The 23,720-nt window shown below is 34.8% G+C and overlaps 1 protein-coding gene across 1 annotated transcript in view; it reads right to left on the bottom strand.

The window, feature by feature from the left end:
- Positions 1 to 18,070, bottom strand: part of LOC124359430 (drebrin-like protein) — a 29,850-nt gene extending 11,780 nt beyond the window's left edge. The window contains exons 1-7 of the mRNA XM_046812168.1: positions 17,834 to 18,070; positions 17,659 to 17,714; positions 13,369 to 13,481; positions 12,810 to 13,022; positions 8,513 to 8,677; positions 7,708 to 7,908; positions 6,122 to 6,242 (exon numbers count right to left, since the gene is read on the bottom strand). Of these exons, the coding sequence (XP_046668124.1) occupies positions 6,122 to 6,242; positions 7,708 to 7,908; positions 8,513 to 8,677; positions 12,810 to 13,022; positions 13,369 to 13,481; positions 17,659 to 17,714; positions 17,834 to 17,916 (952 nt within the window). The 5' untranslated portion in view covers positions 17,917 to 18,070. The remainder of the gene's footprint in view (positions 1 to 6,121; positions 6,243 to 7,707; positions 7,909 to 8,512; positions 8,678 to 12,809; positions 13,023 to 13,368; positions 13,482 to 17,658; positions 17,715 to 17,833) is intronic.
- Between the last annotated feature and the right edge of the window lie 5,650 nt (positions 18,071 to 23,720).

Below are 23,720 nucleotides of genomic sequence, written 5' to 3'. Positions count from 1 at the left end.
TTTGATAGACTGATGGCCTAACCATGATGACACATGATTTTTGACATGAAAAATGGTATTACATTACAGTACCAGACAAAAATAGATTGAACTATAATTTCAAAAAGTTTTTGGAACTCAATTTCAACAATTGTAATATATGTAACTCACAAAATGCAGTAATTTAAACCAAATTAATAGGAATTTTTTCATTCTTAAACGAATTTGAAAAATGTATTTTTTTGATTATATAAACGCATTTCTTAAATAATTTTCTGTACAAACACAATAATATGGGATATATATATCAAAGATCGAAATTTAAAATTGTGAGATTCATACATTACCCACACAAAACATGTATTAATTAACGTATTTATATACCAATAATGGACTAGCTGAAAAGTACACAATGCTAATACTCTCAGCCCCACATGTGAAGATTCATGATTATGATATTTACACTTGGTGTAAAGTAACATAGTTACCTGGTGCTAATTTTAATGTAATTATTACATTTTTAGCAAATATTAAGTATAGATCTAAAAGACAATGTTACCGTCTAACTTTTACTATAAATTTAAAGACTGATATAAAACCCATCTTAGTTCACTTTTGACAGAAGTAGGCTTCTCTGATCTGTGATATATACTTTCTTGATCAGGAAACCAGACAAAACTATGGGATAAAAAATACTAAGATCAGAGTAAATCACAATGACCATAAATATACATCTTTAAACAAACTTTCTTGATCGTGGGAAGAAGGCAAACTCGACATTGGCATTGGAAATATAATTCACTCAAATTAGAAGTGCTTAAACACAGGTGCAACACACACAATTGTGTGTGAAGCCGCAGGTAACTGCTAGTAGTTTTATAATTTTACAATTTAGTGTTTGCCAGTATTCCATACCCACTGTTTTAAATTATATTATTTTTATAAGCAATTGTTATCTTAGAACAAGCTTGTAGCAGCTAATTTTTTATAGAGCACATGATAAGCATGATCAGAACAGCAATCACACACAAATATAACATGAATAACAACCTGAGTATATTGATTTAATACAAAGCTTATAAAAATGTTATCAGTATGAGATTGAGATATACATGTTATTCTTGATGACTGGTTAATCCTTGCACTTTGATTTTAGAACTCATATAGTGATACACACCTTAAATTATTATGTTCATCACTCAGAATTTTTAAGACATTACTTTAAAAAATTAGATATTGAATATTTAATAATATTGTGGAACAATATATCAAACTTAATTTGTTTTAAAAAGGTGCTTAATGTTGTTTTATCATGTGGTGTCTGTGCATAAAAACTATTAAAATTGGAACAGCTATATATATATATATATATATATACGAGGGCTGTTTTTTTTTTTTTTCAAGTTCCGATAGGCCATAAATAATAAACACATTGAGATAAAAAGATGATTTTATTACCAAAAGATTCGTAATTTCTTACTTATTTTTCTACGTAGTCACCAAAAATGTTGAGGCACTTGTCGTAGCGAGAGACAAGCTTTCCTATACCCTCCTCGAAGAAGTCTGCCGCCAGTGAGCTCAGGTAGACCCTTACAGTTGCTTGAAGCTCTTCGTTGTCAGCGAAGCGTCGTCCACCTAACCACGCCTTCATTTCTCGAAAGAGGTGATAGTCACTGGGCGCCAAGTCAGGACTATACGGCGGATGGTCGAAAACTTCCCATTTGAACTTTTGCAGAAGTTGTTTTGTGACATTGGCACTATGCGGTCGTGCATTATCGTGGATCAGGACCACGCCGGATGACAGCATTCCTCTCCGTTTGTTTTGTATTGCTCTCCGGAGGCGATGTAGAGTCTCACAGTATGATTCCTTTGTTATCGTTGTTCCCTGTTGCATGAACTCAACCAGAAGCACACCTTTTTGGTCCCAAAACACTGTAGCCATTGTTTTCCTTTTGGTCAAAGTCTGCTTGAATTTTTTGGGCTTGCTAGGGGAGTGAGTGTGCATCCATTGCTTTGATTGTTCCTTGGTTTCTGGATTTTCATACAGGACCCAAGTTTCATCCCCAGTAACAATAGACTTTAAAAAACTGTCTTTCTCGTTGTCATATCGCGTCAGAAAAGTTAGGGCTGACGCCATTCGCTTCGTTTTGTGATCCTCACTCAACATTTTGGGTACCCAACGGGCACACAATTTTCGGTACCCTAGCTCGGTGGTCACAATCTTGTACAAGGAAGACCTTGAAATGGCTGGAAATTCGGTAGAAAGTTCATCAATTGTAAACCTCCGTTTCTCCCGGATCGCTTGGTCAACTCGTTCAACCAAACTTGCAGTAGCGACCGACTTGCGTCCTTGACCGCCTTCGTCATGGACGTCTGTTCGACCTTCAGCAAATAGCCTACACCATTTTCTTATCGCGCTATCACTCATACAGTGTTCACCATACACAACACTCATTCTGCGATGGATTTCAGCAGCACTACATCCTTCAGCTTGAAGGAAACGAATCACACTTCGCAACTCACAACTGGCGGGAGAATTGATCGTAGCGGCCATCTTTACTCGCCCGTAGCTCGGCTACGACTGATGGATTGGAGCCGGCAACGGCGTTGGTTGTAGTGGGGGAGCGGCGCAATTGCACAACACGCAGCCCCGCCTCCCGCCACTACGCTGGTTATTTGGAGAAACAAACGGAACTTGAAAAAAAAACAGCCCTCGTATATATATATATATATATATAATATAATGTATATATATATATATATATATATATATATATATATATATATATATATATATGTGTGTGTGTGTGTGTGTGTGTATGTATATATATACAGGGTGTAAATTCTGTGGCTGATAGTACATATGATATAAAAAAAATGTTTTGTAAACATAGGTTGAGTAATGTGTCAGTTAGCTGCTAGCCACCATTTTGCATTTTGTTTAAAAATTTCAACAGTCTTTTTTTAATGAAAACCATCAACGCATAAGCAAGCATGATCATTTTTTAGAGGTATGCTTGCACAAACCTGGAGCAACAAACATTTTGACAGCTGAAATAAGTTTTGTATCAGCTGTTTTGCATCAGATATAAACAATTTACAAGTGTTAACTATTTTGACATTTTTAAATAATTTCAATGGTACTTTTTCAACAAAAGCTGTTTGTTTTTTTGTTCTCTTATGAAAAGAAGTTTAGAAAATTGCACCTAGTCATATAAGAATATTTGCGCTGCTTCCGGAATGACAGGATGGGTAAAGTTGGGGATAGGGGCTGCCTCCTATCGAGATTCATGAGGAAAATTTAGGGAACTAATCTCAAGTCATGTTCCCTCGGAAGAAAGGAAAGCCAGCTCTGAACCAGCCTCTACAGTCAAAGCAGGCAGGGGGTGGCACACTCTTATGTCTAGGCTGGCAAGAACCTTCGACTCTTAAGGAACGAACCCTACCAACTGCAACAGTCATCTCCCACAGTAAACTAGACCTATTGAATTACACTTGCACCCCACAATCTCAACATTTGCGGTTAGTTCCTGGACATCCATAAGGTTGCCCAGATTTAAGTGACACATCCGTTTTTTCTTACACAGTTTGTGACACTCTTTTGTGGAATACCATGTGTATATATATATATATATATATATATATATATATATATATATATATATGCCTATCACACAACATTGCAAACAAATTAATATAAAGAAATTTTTAATAAAAAGTTGAAGTTTAAGGACATATGAATGTATGTTTAGCTCCAGTTCACCTTCCTTTCAGAGCAGCGTCTGGAATCTGACACAGTCACAGACCTTCCAGATGCTGCAGTAAGAGGAAAATTAACTGAAGCAAAACTCAAAATTCACACTGAATCAACCCTTCCCACCTGCATTTAAGGAAATTTTAGAAAGAGCACTGCACATTAGTGGTTAAAACTCATTGTTAAAATTATTCTATTCAGGAATCATACTCTTGACCACATAGCTACTCCTAAGCTGTCAAATATGGTAAAGCTATGGCATATTGTTAGTTTGCTACAAACATGTAGTTCAGGAGTCTGTCAAATTTTACATTACTGAATAATATTTGACTCTAACTTAAATACTAGCACTTTAAGTGACACAATGTTAAAAAATGTGTTTTTCAACTTAAAATCATGCTTTTTTACATTTAAATTTATAAAATCTAAAACCATTACTTAACCTCTTGACATTGATTAAAATCATCCACATAACTGTTTTCTTCATCGCTCATATTTATTTACGATACAGTTTTTATCAGTAGTAAATTTCATGAATGAAAAATTACTAAAAATCAATAGTTTACAAATATTTAAATATTTTCATATTATTTTGAAGTTTTAGCTTTTCTGTAAGAATTTCTCTAATAATTATTTAAAAAAACTATAAACTATGGATTCCATGACATTAGAATATAAAAAATGTAAGTTTATAGACCAATGCACTTTAAATTTTAAGTGGATGTCAGCATATAAAATGAACATTGCTGAAACTACAAGACAATGTTGTAAGAACTCATACTTTAGAATAATGATAGTTTGTGAACATGAAAGAAGATCAATGCTGACATCTTTGAATACTGTTAAACAACTTGCATGCACTGGAGACAATGGGCTGGCTTTAGAACAATGCCTGCAATATGATAATGACGAACAGAATAAAAGAAGACGAAATTTCAGATTCTGTCAGTTGAAAATTTTTATGATTTTGTCATGAATTAGAATTTTACGGATTCAAGTAGAGCAGCATTCCAAAAATAATCATTTATCGTTTTGTATTTGTTATAAAAACTGTAAAAGATTGTATACCACTGTATAAATTAACCCTGGAACTGGCGGTCATATTTCTCTCAGTGGCGGAGTGATTTTAGTACTTCATAGATTGCCTTATATTTATTTTATTATTACATGTTTACTATAAAGTACCTATATCATATCATATATTTTTTTATTCAGCATTGTTCAAGGAACATTTTTTCACATAATATAATTAAAAAAAAAAAAAACCTTACTCTACCTCTTCATGAAAAAAACTTTTTTTAGAAAAAAGAAAAGTTAGTTCAAAGTTTTTGATTTGTAAAATTGTTGTTGTGAGTGATATGCAAAATATCCAAAATATAAAAGAAAGAGCATTTAATTCTGAGTAAAAATAAAACAACACAGTTTATAAGGTACTTATTTTTACATTTGGTAAACGATACAAAAATCATACACTGACATTCGAAAGTGCTACTTACCAACAAAAGTAAGAACTTCAAAGCTCACTTGGATTTGTACGATCTTTTAACTATTAGTTCATATTAATTTTCTATTTTTTTTATTTTTTATTATGTATTTTTTTATTATATATTTTTTTATGTTCTGATTGAATGTCTAAATCGGAATCCTCATCGTTCCTTATTTCATGCACAACTAGCTCTCGAATGTCACTTGAACGATCGCGGAAATTACGATCCATTACGTAAACACGCACAAAAAACTTACTATTATTGTGTCATATACACAACCATCATTACAACGAACTCAAACAAACAATAAACCAGACAGAACACCATCCAGCTGACGAAATAACAATAGCCGAATGAACCAGTTCGGAATGAACGATCGCGGAAATTACGATCCATTACATAAACACGCACAAAAAACTTACTATTATTGTGTCATATACACAACCATCATTACAACGAACTCAAACAAACAATAAACCAGACAGAACACCATCCAGCTGACGAAATAACAATAGCCGAATGAACCAGTTGACTCATCGCTGCATGCGCAACTAGCACGGTACGCAGGAGAATGTAAACAAACAGTTCAGAGATTATAAAACGTATGGACGTGTAACGAAACGATAAAATTATTTATTAGTGTATTATTTACATAGATTGAACCTTCCTCTTTCGATTGGTATCAATACCGATACTCTTTGATCGTGTTTTAAGTACGTAATATTGAGAAATAAAAGACATATTAAAACGCCCAATATCGGGCGCTGCCATCCAGGATGCGACTAAAACGCCCGATATCGGGCGTTTGCCAGTTCCAGGGTTAAGCCATATGATCTGTAGTACGAGTAATTAAAACTGAGTGGGAGATTCTAAAGTGACCCTAATTGATGCCAAAATCTACCTGAGGTGTTTGTGGTGGGCTGGTATGACGCTCTTCTGTGGTGGAGCTGTCCTGCTGAGGTGTTTTGTTCAAATACGGCTCGAGCATCGATAGTCCTTTTGGATATCAGTGCTTGTGCTTCCTAGAAAACCACAGAACATACCATTGAGATTTTTCATATTTAGTTTTTTTGAATATTCCCACTAAATATATGGAAACAAACAGGGAAAGCGATAAAAGTAGGAGATTAAAGGAATGGTAGGAATTATTCATACCCACAACAGTGATCTCTCACATAGGGGATGGGTTCCGGCAGCTTTTTAGTCTTCTCCTGAACATAGACGACATTGATAAGGCTTTTAACATATATAGCTAAACAGTTAGACTGGCCATGGATGAAGAGTATCCTAATAAACAAACTAAAAACCCAAATACAAGATATTACAGCACAAACAAAAATCTTTGTAAAATTACTAAGTAGTCAAGTTTGTAATTGTAGATAAATATCATCCAATTGTGATGGCGGAAGAAGCCATACTATATGAAGCCTGAGTATTCACCTGGCCCGGGGACAAACGGAGCGTTTGCTCAAAGGTTGCCTCAGGCATTTATGTCTTATGCCAGCTAGTGAAATTCTGCTTGTTGGATGTACTAAAACTAGCCTGCTTTGGCCGAGTACATCCACTTTGGGCCTACAATTTGAGGCTATGATAGAAAAGTACAGTAAAAAGTAAAAGTAAACACTTTTTACTTTCCTTTTACTTTTTTACAAATTAAAGCTGTCAATATCATTTAAAAATTAAAACCCATAGTCATGTAAAATTACCTTCGTGGAGCTTGGATTATTGACCTTACCCAGGCTCTATATTTTAATGCTATCCTATCTGATATATTAGAATCAATAAACCCCAACAGTGTAAGTCCCAATTAAGAAACATTTTGTTGTCAAAGGCATTTTACGCTGTTGAGGAGTTTACAATGCTGGAATGAAAACTGCTATTTTATAATTATTTTCTTTTCTGATATCCAAAACATGCAAATACACACATATCATTGTAACATACCAATAGGTTTACACAATAACATCTGGAATTCACTATACGTATGACAAATTAAGATAGGACTAGTTTATATATGTTTAATCAATATTATGAAATGATGTTTGCAATCCAGTTTTGTCAACTGTTTACTGCAACAAAGAACTATTATTATCATTATTTTTTTTAAAGTAATTTCAATAGCATAGGGAATAGATGAGTAATGTATGTCTATTGTAAAAAACACAGGAAACCCAAGTTTAGCTTATAACTATATCGTGCAAAGTAATTTAAACCTATTTTAAAACTAAAAATTAAACTCTAACTCATTCACAATCAAAGATTGTTCATATTATATAACAACGTTTATAGATTAATGTGGACTTTTCTGAGAACCTAGGCTAAACAGCCTTTTACGTATTTCCTGTACATTTAAAATATTAAATATAATAAAGTTGAAATTCTAATGCTCTTATTCCCTATAGTTTATACTTATTACATGAAATTAAATTTCTTCTGGAAAAAAGGGTTTTAATACGACAAAAAATTAAGTTTAATATTTAGCATTACCTGACTTCTCTGCCTCCTTAATATTTCACTTCTCTCTTTTCTCTCCATTTCCTCCTTCTCTCTATCTTCGATGTCGTTCCCTCTCTCCGCTAAATTGGCAGCGTTTACCCTCATCAGTTCATTCCTCTCTGCTTCTCTCAGAACTGATATACTTTTACTCCTCTCCTTGATCCTAGCTTCTCTCTGTGCAGCTTCTTCAATCTGTCAACATATTATCAAATAAATATTTTAGTCAGTTCATTACTGTATATTACATTCTAATTACAATTACTTTCATTTACAAAATTCAAAAATTCCTTTGTATATCATTGCTGACAGAGTAAAATTGAATTGATATATAAACTGTTTACTTAAAAGGCAGAAATTTATTATTTTGGTATAAATTAATAATATTATATAATTATACTAATCTAATTACACTTATCTAATTACATCAATAAACTAATAATATTATCTTATACTAATCTAATTATCAATAGATTTTTTTAACTTGTTGGCATGGTGGAATAAACTCCTAGTCTTGAGCAATAAAAATAGGTTGTAATTATTGTATAATTTTGAATTAAATATTCATAAGCACAAGCTAGTGTCTTGTTGACCTGGAAGAAGACCTGTTTCTGAGGGGTACAAATGTCTCAGCATTGCTGTACATAGTTAGCCATCTCCAATCACACATGTTAAACCATTCCTGTTATCCAGGGTAACAAACCAACAAATCCAATTTATTATAAATAATCATCAATTTTTTTATTCTTTACTAAAGGTTGTTCAAAATAGCATAGAGCCCACTTTCAAACTAACTCACCTCTCTCTGTTTGATTTCATTTTCTAATTTCTTCTTCTCTTCTTCTCTGCGTTTTCGTTCTGCTTCCTGCCTTTTCTTTTCCTCCTCCTCTTCTTTTTGCCAGAACTTGTCACGTTCATTAGAATTTATTTCTTGCTGAGGAATAACCCTCTTATACGTAGTACCCTGATCAGAAAAATACAAGATTTTAAGCATATTTTATTTATTCCTTGAGACAAATAGTACGGAGATATGAAAATTATATGTGAAGTAAAGATCAACCTGACATGGTCGTTATAAATTATTAAGTCCACTGATATGGCAATAGTCATTAATTATTATTGTATAGATAGGAGCCTAAAATTTAATGTGGGTTCTAAACTACTTGGGTAATTGTCTCATTGTAATGGCTAATAATGATAACCAACTTTTAATTCTCAAAAGTTGGAACAAAATTAAAAGTCTGTGTGAGGACTGAACATAGTATGTCCATATAGCTACACTACGCTATTGTGGGTTTTTGGCATACCACTAGGATTTGCCTTTATTTTTATTTATTAAAATTGGTGTAGGTTATTTCACAATAAACAAGTTTCTTCCTGTTCGACAAATGGAAAAATAAAATTTTAAACTTTATTGTTTTGCTTACATTATAAAATCATATCTTTAAAGATAATTCAAGAATTAAATTTAACTAAAAATGGCTTTAAAAAAAATTACTAAGCATCTCCATTGCACATTAGAATAAGCAAAAGTCATGGCAACACAAACCTTTAAATTAAATATACTATAATTTAAATTAATAAAACAGGCTCCAAAATTTCAAATATAATTAATTGGTCACTTTAAAATTTATTATAAAAATTGGAAATCCAAACAAAGTTAGGATAGCTTATTTAAGCATTTAAAAGGGTTTTACAATATGCACGATAAATAATAGTTCAGAACTCACCCTGACAAATAGTTTCAAGGTACTTTCAAACATAAAGCAAGAAAACCAAACCAAAGAAGAGAAAATAAGTTTACTTAACAAAAATCAACGTAAATTAACTATGAGCCATTTAAATTTTCTCAAGAAAAACAAGTCAAAGTTGAACTCTTCACAGGCAGTCAAGGAAAGGGCCTTCCTGAGATTACTGGCAATGTATCTAAACTACATAGGGAAAAGGAAGCTAGCTGTCATTATAGTTGATTTTGTGAAATATATCGAGGCTATACAGTATACTATAACGCAAAATACAGTAAATATAACAGACACTGATACACTAACAGACACTAATACACATTATTAAACAATATAGACAGGATAAGACCATCGGATTTGCTCACAGCAGTTCCAGTGACCAAATTCACGCCCTATGACAGCAGGAGTGGCTGTGGTTTTCAGAAACCAACTTTTGGAAAGCCTATGGCTACACATTGTCTTACCAACCACCTGGCTCTTCAAAACAGTGATACTAGTGCATCAGTGTATAGGTTCCAAAGCAAAATATTTTGACAAGCCAATAAGACATGATTATGATATTGCCTTTAATTACCTAATCTGGGATTTCAAAAGGAGAGATCTAAAACATTTTATTTGTTCCATGATGGGCTGTGTCTGTGATAAAGTCGACTCATGCATTTTGCATATTTAAATTTCGAATATATACAAATGCTACAGTAACTGTAGTGTTCTACTTTACAGGTTTCTACGGACTACTTTGAAATGGATTATCCCCTAAAGAATTTCAGACAGAATTAAAGAAACTCTTCCATCGTGACCCAGAGAATTCCATTCCTTCAGCATCCTTCAAGCCCTGGAATTGCCCAGATAGATGAGTCAAATACCTATAACTTAACACCAAACGATTATGACAACAGTAGATGACAAGTGAGTGGCATGGACACAGCTAAGATAGCCTACTTTGCATTGGTTGAAACACATGTGCAATATGGGACAGCGCTTTGGGGAGGAGCTGCAAACACCTATTTGGAAACAGTACTCATACAACAAAAGAGAGGCCTAAGATGCCTAGCAGGACTTTAATTTCAGGAGAGCTGCAAAAGAACTAAAAAGTTCAACATCCTCACTGTTGTATCTCTTTATATCTGAGAATTAGTCCTCCATTCGGTCAGCTCAGAACAGACCAGCCGAACAGTGTATACAGCTAATGGAAGTGGTTCAGTACAAACTAATTATTTTTTAGAACAAACCCAATTTTACAGACTAACTCCTCTACAAGCAATGTAAACTCTGGCTATATAGCTGTGTTCCATCAAAATATGAGGGGTCTTGAATCCCCATGCCAATCATTAAAAGAGCTAAAACTAATCTAATTAAACCGTTAACTCACCTTATTAACTCCTCATTTATAACTGGTATATTCCCCGATAAATTAAAAATTTCAAGAGTAAAATCAGTTTTTAAGAAAGGAAATACCACTGATCCAAATAATTATAGACCTTTATCTATTTTGCCTATATTTTCAAAAATCTATGAAAAAGCTATGTATATAAGACTAATGGAGTTCCTTGAATCTAATAATTTATTTGATAGTGAACAACATGGTTTTAGACAAAATAAATCCGTTATTACTGCTGGTATTGATTTTATTGAAGCAATTGTTGATGCAGTGGACAGAGGAGAATATGTCACAGGTATTTTCATGGATCTGTGCAAGGCGTTTGGCAGTGTTTCTCATGATAATCTCATTAGTACCCTTAGTGATTTGGGTATTGTTGGAACTCCGCTAAATTGGATACAGTCTTACCTAAACAATCGAAAACAATTTGTAGAAACAGCTTTTAAAAATGAATTCAATCAATTAATAAGTGTAAACTCAAATCTAAGAACTGTAATTAATGGTGTCCCCCAAGGATCTATTCTTGGGCCTATATTATTCTTATGTTATATTACTGGATTACCGAAGACTGTTGCTGGTAAGATGTGCCTATATGCGGATGACTCGAATCTTATAATTTCAAATAAGTCTCTAAAAGAAATAGAAACCCAATCCACAAAATTATTTAACATCAGTTAAAAACTACTTTTCAAACAAAAATTTGCTACTTAATCTTGAAAAAACTAATTATATTTTATTTAATACAAGGCAAAACAGATGCTCAAGCGATCTTGATATAGAAATTTCTCAAGTAAAACTGACACAATTAGACAATGTAAAATTTTTAGGAATTACATTAGACAAAAATTTAACTTGGAACGAACATGTAAATAAAATTTTGAATAAAATAGCTTCTGGTTTATATGCGTTGAGGAGTATATCCAAATTCTGTACATTGGACGTTTTGAAAGTAGTGTATTTTGCCCACATACACTCCCATATAAATTTTGGTATTGTACTATATGGTGCAACTAGCGATCAAAATTTGCAAAGTATTCTTCTTCTTCAAAAAAAAGCTATACGGATCATTCTCAATTTAGATCTACATCAGTCAGTAAAACAATATTTTTCTGAATTGGGTATCCTAACGGTGTACAGTATGTATATTTTAGAAACGGCAGTTGCAGTTAAGGAAGCTGGAGACAGATTACCTGTTTTGGGTTCGTCTCATAGCTACTTGACCCGAAATCGAAACCAGTTTGCAATTCCAAAAGTAAACTTAGAATTTAGAAAAAAAAACCCATTAGTAGCAGGTATAAAATTTTTCAATAGTATTCCACAAAATATTAGAAATATTAATGACATTAAAAGTTTTAAACTCAAACTTAAAAATTATTTATTACATAAAACAATTTATTCTTTTGATGAGTTTTTTTCTGAATGACAATACGATGTAATTTATTTAAGTGTATATTATGCTTCATACCATTATTATTTGGTGATCATTTAGATACCATTATTTTAATAAGCTTCTCAATTGTAATTTTGATGCCATTTTGTATTTGTATATTGTATAATGTATGATGTACAAATTGTAAATAAAGATTGTTTTGAATTGAATTGAATCATCAGTTGAATCTCTAGAGATTACACTGGATGGATTGAAACCTAAAATAATAGTTCTTTTAGAGCATAAAATGATTCATTCAACGCTAGAACAAATAAATATTTTTGAATAATTAGTTTTGCTCGACAGACGTCACACAGCAGTGGGTTATATTTTTTTAGCAAAACAATACTTGCTAAAGAAACAAAATAAAGTAAATATGTTACATCTACTCTTAATTTGATGAAGGGCATGTTTTAAAGCTTAAACTGTTATTTCATTTATCCATTCTTTTAATAAAATGTAAATAGCATCCTTTTAGCATCTCACATGATGTATTTTCAATAAAAAATCAAATAACACATTGCCTATACTTAAAAAAACCTACCACCGGTCCTGATTCTTTTACAGTTTCTCCACGATCTTTAAAGCTGAATGCTGAAGCTGTGGCCTTGGATAACTTGTCTACGATGATGTCAGTGTCAACCTCCTCCTCATTTCTTGCATTTACTGTCACATGGAAGCCCTTCAGCAGGTTGCTCACGTCTCGGATGTGGTTGGCACTTGTAGCCTTGCGATGGTGAGGTGCACCTTCTCCTTGCTGTGCAACAATCAATTGTCAGGACAATGTTCCAAATACTCCAGAATGGCTCATTGATTATGAATCTGACAACAACCAAAGGCTTTATAAAGCTACTTATATGCTGAGTAATATAGTATCTTTGAAGAAAATTATTCTACACTAACCAAAGGTCGTATATATCTACTCATATGCAGAGCAATATAATATATTTAAAGAATATTTCAATACAATCATGCAAATAACCCAATTATAAAACCATTTATTATCTTCAGGCACTGTTGGTCCCTTAGACATGTTAAAAAAATTTAATTTTAAAAATAACACTATCTTAACCAAATTCTGTTGAAACATATGTGAAGCTTACCCAATTGACGAGAACAAATTTGTGTAAACTTGTTTTTGGATCTAATACTTTGCAGAAGGCATACATGATTTTGCCACTATTCAGCTCTTCTCTCATCTCCTCAATTCCACCATCTGAAATTAGAAGACAGAACAATTTATAATGATTTTGAGAAAGCTCTAAGATTGAGGTCTATAGGATATTGTCTCTCTTTGTCACCAGAAACATGTGTTAAAAAGTTTCCCATACACACCTTGGCTTTATTGATTTTAAAGTTCAACGATTTTGTGATTTATGTGATGCACAAAAATCATTCTTACATCTAATGAGAAATGATTGAAAACTCTCTGATAAAAGAAATCAAAACTACTGACATCTACAGAGCCATGCTAAAACTAATTCACATCAGTAAAAATTGTGTAACTAATTTTGCTATAAAAAAAAATTACTAAAATTAACAAAAATATTTACGTCTTGCATTACATCAGTGGTCTTACTTTACAACTTTGCTAGGATGTAATCAGAATTATCTTAGACTCGTTAGTCCTTGGACAAAAACATCCCACAAATAACTCATCACAACATAAAATAACAGTCTATTTTACATCATAATTACACCACTATAATTCCTAACCAAGTAAATGACTTTAAGAGTAATATTTATAGAGTATAAATCTGAGCCCTTGGCCATTTCATAAATTCGTTATAATTGTTCCTGAAAGAATTTGTTTTGGAAAGAAGACCCACAGAAGTCATCTTTAAGTGCATTTCTAGATCTGCACTGGAAGCTTCCATACACTTTGGAAGAGATAATCAACCACCTGGTGGGTGGATGAATGGGTATAACAATGGATTTGTAAATAGATGTAGATAACAATTCTGGTGCCTCAAGGTCTTTAAAGTGCCACTTTTTTCTCTTATCTTAACAAAATTGTCTAATGCTTCTACTATAAAGACTTTTTATATGTATATTGTAGTCTGTTAAGAAAGTATTATCAAGTAATTTATTAGCTAAACATTAATAAATGCACAAGCGGCCACCAACTCAATCAGTGATTATCATGAATCATGATTATCGATTAGAAATATATAAAGTATCGAATACAACATTTGACCTACAGATATTCATAATAAATCAGTGCCAGCTGTTTTTATTTCATTTATGTACTGAGTAGGATGGTGACATCGACAAGAACAATAGCGATGAACATGCAATAATTGTCTCCAAATATATTTATTTTTATTAAAGCAATGTTTAATGGTTGTAAGATAATGACCTTGCTCCTTTCAATTCAAAGTGTCCAGATTGTAGTGAGGAAGTAAAATCTAAAATTAAAGGGAGAAATCAAATAGTTTTCCGCAGTAAGAAAAGTCAGGACAAACACGAAATTGCAAAAATACGTACTTGAGAAGTACATTTGAACATTCTAAATTTGGTATTATGAATTTAATGAAAATCATTTACTATTTTAGTTGAATCAAATAAATTATAACTTTTTAATTACATTAATTTTGTTTTGACGGCATCAGTACCTGCAGAAATACCATTTCAGATTGTTTTTATTTTTTAAGAGAGGTTTGTTTTGATTAGTTAGATGGCAAGTTTGAAAAAGAAGAATTGAAGAAACGTGGTGAAAGAGTTGTAGTAGAAGTTGATGAAGCAAAGATCAGAAAGAGAAAATATAACCGTAGAAGACTAGCAGAGGGTACATGTGTAATAGGCATGATGGAAATAAACACTAATATAGACATTTCCAAAAGGGAAAGAAGAGATTGTAAATTCCATTTGGAGATTTTCCCAGAAAATAGACGTAATGCTGAGTCACTTATCCCATTAATTGTGAAGCATGTAAAACAAGGAACAACAATCTTTACAGATTTATTATTATTTATGGGATTTTACTATTTTGGCCTAAAACCATATTGTTACAACCACAGTAAAACCTTGCTGATCCACTAACTTCTGCAAACACTCAAACAATAGATTCTAAATTGGAGACCTACAAAGAAGGATCTTAAAAACTGGTCTCAGAAACCGATCATCTTGTAGACAAGAAGATACGTATTGACAAGAAGTAATAATTATTGGTGGTGTCAATTCAAGCATTTTTTAAATACTTTCAGACATATTCACTGTGTTAAATAGTCTTAAGTACTACGCTGCTTAGTTTAAATAAAGTTTAATTATTTTATACAATCTGAAACAAATACATTTCTTATAAAATATAAAAGTATAGCTTCACTATAATACAATTTTAGGTACTTTGGGATTATAACGACCACACTCAGACATGAATCGTTATTTGATATTTTGCTTCTACTGATTACTAGATTAGCGTAGAACAATATTTCGTAAATATAAAACAGGAATTGTCTTATCGCAAACCCCTCCCCATCCTCAGACAGACTAGGTCAAAGTCGAGCGGTCTAGTAGATAACGTGATTGCAGAGTCTCGCCGCCCGTTCAGCTGGTGCGTCGCTTTGTTGTACTTCTGTGTTTTACCCCTACATTTCTCCAAACACAAAAATTCAACAAAAACAAACATTACCAAACAAAAACTAAATTCTTTATTGAAAAAAAAAAAAACACTCAAAACTTGTTTTTATTCTTGATCACACTCCGCCACCCAAAATGCGAGTGCCTCCGGCCGAAAGTCCTGCCGAAGCCCGCGCTGATGTCAACGAAAGAAAAACATCCCTCGAGATAGTACCTATCAGTAAATTATCAAATTCTAGAGGGGCTGATCAGAAATATAAATTGAATTGTAATGGAAAGGCAATTATGTACCGTGCAAAAAAACTTAGATAATCATGTGATGCCGCGCTGCCTGCCGTAATCGGAATTCTCGAGAAAGATAAGATAACAGCGACAACAATACCGATCACAATACCTGGAAATGCTTGTAAGTTTGTAATTTTGTAATTAAAGAGTTGTTTTTCGTTCTATAATGTTTCTTTCTATAAATTTATATTTTTGTGTTCTTCATACTGGTGTGGTCGGTATAATCCCAAAGTACCCAATTTTAAAAGCCTAAAGTGAAATTCAGTTAGGCATTATTGCTCCAAATTAACTCGTAAAATCATGTGTGGTTATTGACTAATTGCGGCAACAACAATGACGATGTACATGTATATAGTAAAAGGTAATTATGTGTTATTGTTTTGTTCGTAACACTATATATAGCATTGATAGTTTTTTATTTATTATTAATATATTATTTTAAGATTAACAACTAGCACACATATATTGTTATTGAAATAGGCTACTTATTGTGTAATTTGGTCTGATATTTTGTTTTCTGTATATTTAAATAGTCACGAATATCAAGGATTTGATACTCATGAGTACCAATGATTCGAGTGTGGTGGTGGCCGTTTATTATACTGCAACCCATAACTTAGACCAGGACTGCAGTATAATAAGCACTCACAATGACAATCGAATCAGCGATATTTCTGATTATCTATACTACCAAACAATACAAAAATAAATATGAAACTGAATAATGTTGTAGCTGTTGTAGATATTTCAAATTATAGTATAGTTCAGCTGTGTTTTTTGTATCCAAACAAAATTAATAATTAAATGATAACTAGGCTACCTAAAATGTGTATTTATTAAATGTAACAAACAAAACCGTGAATAACTTACATACTTTTATTATAGACAGAGAGTAAAAGCTATTATGAAGTATAAACTTAAAGTGTCTGACAGTTTGTGATACATATAACGCATGTTCATCACCATTGTCCTTGTAACCATTACGCAAATGATTTTAATGTATGAATTAATTTTAAACAATGATGTTTAAACAATATGTTGGCAACAACATATTCACTGTGACTCTATAGTTGTGTATCGACTGACAGCCGGAATAGTTACAATGTGTCTCCTGCAGTCAACGTGTTAATACATTATAAAAGGTAGCAATAATTAATCGTAAATAACTTTAGTAAAAATGTTTTTGTATTCGTTAGTTTAGGTATAATTCTAATCGAGACCGGTTATTATACTGTGAACTACAGCCAAATTCGAGTAGTTCCATATCCTATAATGAAAACGTAATTTCTGAACAACAACCCCCAAGATATCTATGTTTAGGTTTAGAATAAGGTAATAAACCTTTAAAAAATTAATAATTATTTGGATTTTTAGTTTCGTTAAAGCTAAAATATGAAGAAATCACAAATCTAATATATCATTACATTGCTCTTTGTATTATAATATTACTTTTGAACTAAACTTTCACTGAAAACCAGTAAACTTAAAAATAATAACTTAAACCAGTAATAATTCAACTAAAAACTTACCACCTTTACCAACAACTTTCAAGTCATTTGTCTGACCTTCATAGCTGAATAGAGCCCTGAAACGTAAAAGCCAATAAATATTAACAAACTATAAAAAGCGTGCTGATTTATTATTTCAAGTTTGAATATAAAAATCACTTAATTACGAGATGAGGCTAGCTTGCCAGATATTTACCAGTTAGTATTAGATTTGTCGTCCACTACATCTTTCCAAGCAGCCAATAATGGTTCTTTATATTTTTCTATATTAATTGCCATTTTCTTAGCATTTAACAGTATCTAGCTGTCAATTAAATAGATAAACAAAATCAATGTACCGGTTGTTACAGAGAAATCGGTCATTCACACCAATAACTCATTAGCTACGACAAGTGAGGCGATTAACCTGCAAAAGCAACCAAGCAGCTTTCTGCTCTGTATGTGGTTCTGTCACCAAACAGCTGTTGAAAATCAGAAGTAGCAAAATGCCACTGCATTTATAATAACGTGTTTCCCTAAAATTCAGATATATGATAAGTAAAGTAATTGTTAAACTGCTTTCAAGTTTATGTTTTTAATGGAAACAACCATATTGTATTTCGTTAGTTAATACGAGTGTTGTTTGTGTATACAAAAAATCTGGCAATTATTTTCCCTGTCAATTTGTTTGTCTGATTTCGGAAAATTCATATTTTTTGCATTTAACATATTAAATTTTTGTAATGCAAGATTCTAGCCGATAAGTTAAAATACAGCTTACACTACTTATTACACCCAAATGTAATTACATACAATATAAAGAAAATTTTTAAACTTAATCTTCTAGCACAATACAAATTTTTTATTATAAAGACTACTTTTAGACAATTTTTTTGTTAATGCCATATATTTATATATGGAATTTGAGCACTAATTATAAATTATAGAATACAATTTATTTTTATTTACGTTCAATTAGTAAATAAAAAGGTTGATAGGGTTCCTCTAGCACCATACAAAATAAAAACAACTTCTAAATGTCGAATCTTGTATTCCTTTTTGAAGTATTTATTTTATTATTCACTAATACGTTGTGCTAATTGGTTAGTTTTGGCTAATTCAAAACGAATAGTTGGGTTGATAATAAACCCCTTTGCTTGATGTTGTAATGTTATATACCTGTTGAAATGATTATTCTTTTTAAATTCATTACAAATTTTAATCTTTTAATTTTAATTATTTAGAAATCAGGGATCTTATTTTGTGATGGCGGACATTAGTGAGCAGTTCTTCAAATGGACATTAACTAGGTTGTGTTAAATATATTTAGTTTTCAATTATATTATTCTCGGTTGTAAAGCATCACCTACACCATTCCCCACGTCCATGGACGTATCTTGGGTGCATCGTACAGGTACTAAGTCTAATATAATCCTTATATTCACTTTCGGCCTAACTAGTATCCTAATTATCCTAACTATGAAATAATTTGTTAATTTTTTAGATCAGCAACAGACTTTCATATAATTATATCATTAGGCTGTAATTATTATTATTATTATTATTATTTATTATTATTTCAACGGCATCCGCCAATATACAATAATTTCACAACATTTTCATGCAACTTAAATATAACATCAACAAAATAAATAACAACTAATTAAATTACAGAAAGTAGTGATTATGCAGTGGAATAATAAATAAGTATTAAGATTTGTGAAATAATGTTACAATAGTGAAAAATCACAAACATCATCTCCAACTGATATTAAGGGGAAAAAAACTCTATCACTCATTACTGTTGCAGTCTCTTTTTAAGGTGTGCGATGCTGTCATAAAACATATCACCATCGGAAGGAATGCTGTTTCCACGCCTATGAAGTCGAGCAATAGGACCGTGATAGCTGTAATTGTTTGAGTGGTGGCAGGTTGAAAACATATTTCCTGATCTGGTTCCAGCAGGCATCTCAGCAGCAACCAAGAGGGATATCCACCCCGTGGGGAATGGCATCCTCATCGGCATCAGCCACTGTCCCAGATGGATCGTGGGTGATGTACCATCCTCGTCTTGTGCTGCAACTTCTAAGGAGTGGCATGGCAAGGCAGGGAAGCCACCTTCCCTTGTCACTATTCCAGTGACAAGGGTAGAAAACCTTTTCCCCCTCTTAGTTTGGCCCTGAAATTGAGAGTAGCTACCTATCCCTTCCTTTCCTGATGGTCCCACACCCCTACTTTTACCAACAACCCCAGACTAAGGTGTTATGCGACCCGTGCTGAGAGTCTCGTGCACTGGGGGTAATTCAGTGTCTACAACGGAGCCTTCTGGGAACCAGGGGACACCCATTCAACCGTAATTACCCTTATCTTCCTAATCTTCCTAGGTCACTGTGAAGATGGACCGCAAAAACCCGTTCTCGTGGGATCAGAGAATGGAGAATGCCAAACCAAAACAAAACCAAAACTGAAACTCAAGAGGTAAGCGAAACTCAACCAGAAGAGCTACCGATTGAACAACTAAGAGTGTCTGAGATGACCCCAATGAGAGGAAGACAGACTTCTCTTGTTGTCAGAAGGCGAAGTTCGGCCGGAAGAGCCAAAAAAGAAGCGGCTCTCGAGAGGCGAACTACGAAAGCGGAGGATAGAAGAGGCTATCGCTAGAGTAGCCGATATCCCGGAGAAAGCATCCGAAAGAAAGGCAGAGGTGGGAAGAGAAAAACCGAGCTCTGTGAAACCAAACAACGAAGCCGGTTCCTCAAAAGGGAACTTGGTTGTTGTTGGGGGCCTCAGAGCAAGGGAAAACTCATTCCGCACCAGCCCAAAAACAACAACCCCAAGCTATTCAGGTGTGAAGAGGCGCGATCGCAGCTGACACCTGAAGAACAAGCAAAGGGAGGGGAGAAAAGAAGGAAGGGGCATGATGGAGGTGTCACTAAGAAGACACCCGAAACATATGCCGAAAGATCTCAGTGGAGAAGCTGGCTATTGTCCGGCTCGAACACCCAGAAGTGAAGCTAATCGACGGAAGAAGCCAACAACCTGAAGAAAGTGCTGGGCAAACGCGCCTTTAAGGGCAAAAACGTTAGGATGTCCAGCTGTCATGTTGAAGGTGAGCGATAGTGTGGTCGGCTGTGTTAACACAGAAACAAAGGTGTGGCTAGAGAAGCAGGTCCAGGAGCTGAGTCCTTTCGAAGGGGTTCAGCTGAAAATGGGCCCAGCTAAAAGTCTGGTAAGGATGTTTAAAGTATCCACTTTTATCCCTAAGGACATCGATCGAGGTGGACAGCAAGCAAGAGCTGTTCGAAGCCCTCAAAAACCAGAATGACCTTGACACGGATCAATGGACTGCTGTTGGAGGGAAATCTAGTACCAACGGCGAATTCCTGGTCCTTCATGTGGACGAAGACTCCCTGAAGAAGCTGAAGACTCTGGCGATGCGCCCATTTTTGGGCAGTGACAGGATCACCTTCACCTCTAGCTTGCAGGGAGTAATGATCAATAGTGGATGACAGCGGTGCTCCAGATAAACTTACACCACAGCAGAGCAGCTACGGCAACACTCTGCCAGAAGATCCTGGCTGACGACATAGGCGTGGTCCTGAATCCAAGAACCATGGACCATTGGCAGCCGTGTGATGGGGATGAGCACCGCTAAAGGTAATTTGATATATGATTCTGGCAGTAACAACCCTAGAGCATGTATATATGTCAGTAACAAAATCAAATCACTAAAAATGGCACAAATGTGTTCTTAGAGACACAGCCGTGACAGAGGTTCACTTGCAGACAGGTGATGGCAGACATCAGAATACCTGTTGCATCAGTTTACCTCCCATACGATTCTCCAGAACCACCGCCAACTGCGGAGATGAGGCGGTTTGTGGAGTTCGCCTTACCCTGCGGAGGCACCTGATTGTCGGTTTTGACGCGAATGCCCACCACACCGCTTGGGGAGCAGCAACATCAACAATCGGGGTGAGTGCCTCTTGAATTTCATAGTAGAATCTAACTTAGTTATTATGAATCAAGGCTGTAAACCTACTTTTGTACAAAGAAGAGGTACAGGGGGTAAGAGAAGAGGTCTTAGATATAACTCTGACTAGCAACTTTATTGCAACTAAAGTTTTAAACTGGAGTGTGCTTGATGAAGCATCTGCTTCAGATCATAAGTATATCTCCTTTGACATGAGGTCGTATAAAATAAAGAGACCTATAGAAACCCAAAGAAAACAGATTGGGTAGCTTTCAATGCAGAGCTAAAAAACAATCTAGTAAGGGAAAATGGGTATCAGGGGCAAGGGGTTCGAGTGGACATGGCGAACTCTTTGAAAAACGCCATGATAGAATCGTACCACAAAGCCTGCCCCGTGATTGAGAAAAAACTCAAGGAAAAAAGCATGTTGGTGGAACCAGGGGGCTGGAAACCTTGAGGAAAAACCTTCGCAGAGCATATAATACATGCAAACGTGCAGGGAACTGGGATAGGTACTCTGCTGCTCTAACAGAGTACAATAAAGAGGTGAGAAGAGCTAAGAGAAACTCGTGGAGAGAATTCTGTCAGAGTATTGATAAGGCTCCTGACTGCGCAAAACTCCAAAAAGTCCTAGCTCGAAAGCCCCACAAATGCGGTGGGTACTATACTTAGGGAAGATGGGACTCACACCAAGGATCCTGAGGAGACTCTTCAGTGTTTACTGAATACACACTTCCCAGGATCGTTTCAAACCAGTGAAACAGTTGTTGTTAGTGAATGGCGGCGAGAACCTAGAGATAGCTCGTCTAAGGTGGACTGGAACTGGTGCAAAGACTGTCATCAACTACTTAGGGATAAAACGGGCCTTGGAGTCTTTTAAGCCGTTCAAATCACCAGTACCGATGGCATTTTTCCCGCTTTAACTGCAGGAGAGTGGGGACTTGGTGATACCCCTGCTCCTACGACTGTTTAGAACTAGTCTAGCGACAGGAGTCATACCCTCATCTTGGAGGACCTCTAGGGTTATATTTATCCCGAAGCCAGGCAAACCCTCCTATGAGGTTGCAAAGGCTTATAGACCAATAAACCTAAACATCCTTCTTTGTCAAGACCATGGAGAAGGTTCTGGATAGGCATTTAAAGGGACACAGTCCTCATCAATCGTCCCTTACATCCAAATCAACATGCCTATCAGAAAGGTAAATCTTGTGAAACAGCCCTACACTGTCTGGTTGGCAAGATTGAGCAAGCTATTGAACAAAAGGAAATAGCTTAAGCAGTGTCCTGGACATAGAAGGAGCTTTTGATAATACGAGTACTCACTCTATAGTGTCTAAGCTTACATCCAGGGGTAACGGAGGAAACTGTTGTTAGGTGGATAAGTAACATGCTTAAGAGCAGAAGAGCACAGGCATCTCTGTGCGGAATCACAAGAGAGGTCAAAACGCAGCGAGGATGTCCACAAGGAGGTGTATTATCACCAAGCCTGTGGAACATAGTTGTGGATGACTTACTCTGGACTCTGAATGAACAGGGGTATGTATGCTCAAGGCTATGCAGATGATGTTGTTTATACTCATAAGAGGTAAGCATATGGTAACGTGTCTGGAAATGATGCAGAGAGCACTGGCCATTGTGGAGCGATGGTGTGACGAAGAAGGACTTGTAGTAAATCCTTCGAAGACCCGTCATGATACCATTTACAAGAAGAAGGAAACTGGAAATCACACAGCCAGTCCTATGTGGGGGCCAGATACAGTTAAGCAGGGAGTTCAAATATCTAGGTGTCAAACTGGATGATAAACTCACCTGGAATTGTCATATGGAATACATAATCAGACGATCTCAGACTAACATTGATGATGGTGAGACGTGCAGTAGGATGCACATGGGGGCTTAGACCCGACATGTCACACTGGCTGTACACCAGAGTCATTAGGCCAATGATGGTGTATGGCTCAGTGGTATGGTGGCCAAAAGTCCAACAGGTGACTGCCGCAAAAAACCTGTCAAAGGTACAAGCGGTTGGCATGCTTGGCTTGGGACAACGGGTGCCATGAGAGGAACACCAACCGCTGCTATGGAAGTAGTGCTAAACCTCCCACCCCTAGACATATTCGTCATAGGAGAG

This window comes from Homalodisca vitripennis, chromosome 4 (genome assembly GCF_021130785.1).
Source record: "Homalodisca vitripennis isolate AUS2020 chromosome 4, UT_GWSS_2.1, whole genome shotgun sequence".
Taxonomy (NCBI): Eukaryota; Metazoa; Arthropoda; class Insecta; order Hemiptera; family Cicadellidae; genus Homalodisca; species Homalodisca vitripennis.
Note: the sequence above shows the minus strand (reverse complement) of the source record. Positions and strands in the feature narration are given on the sequence as shown.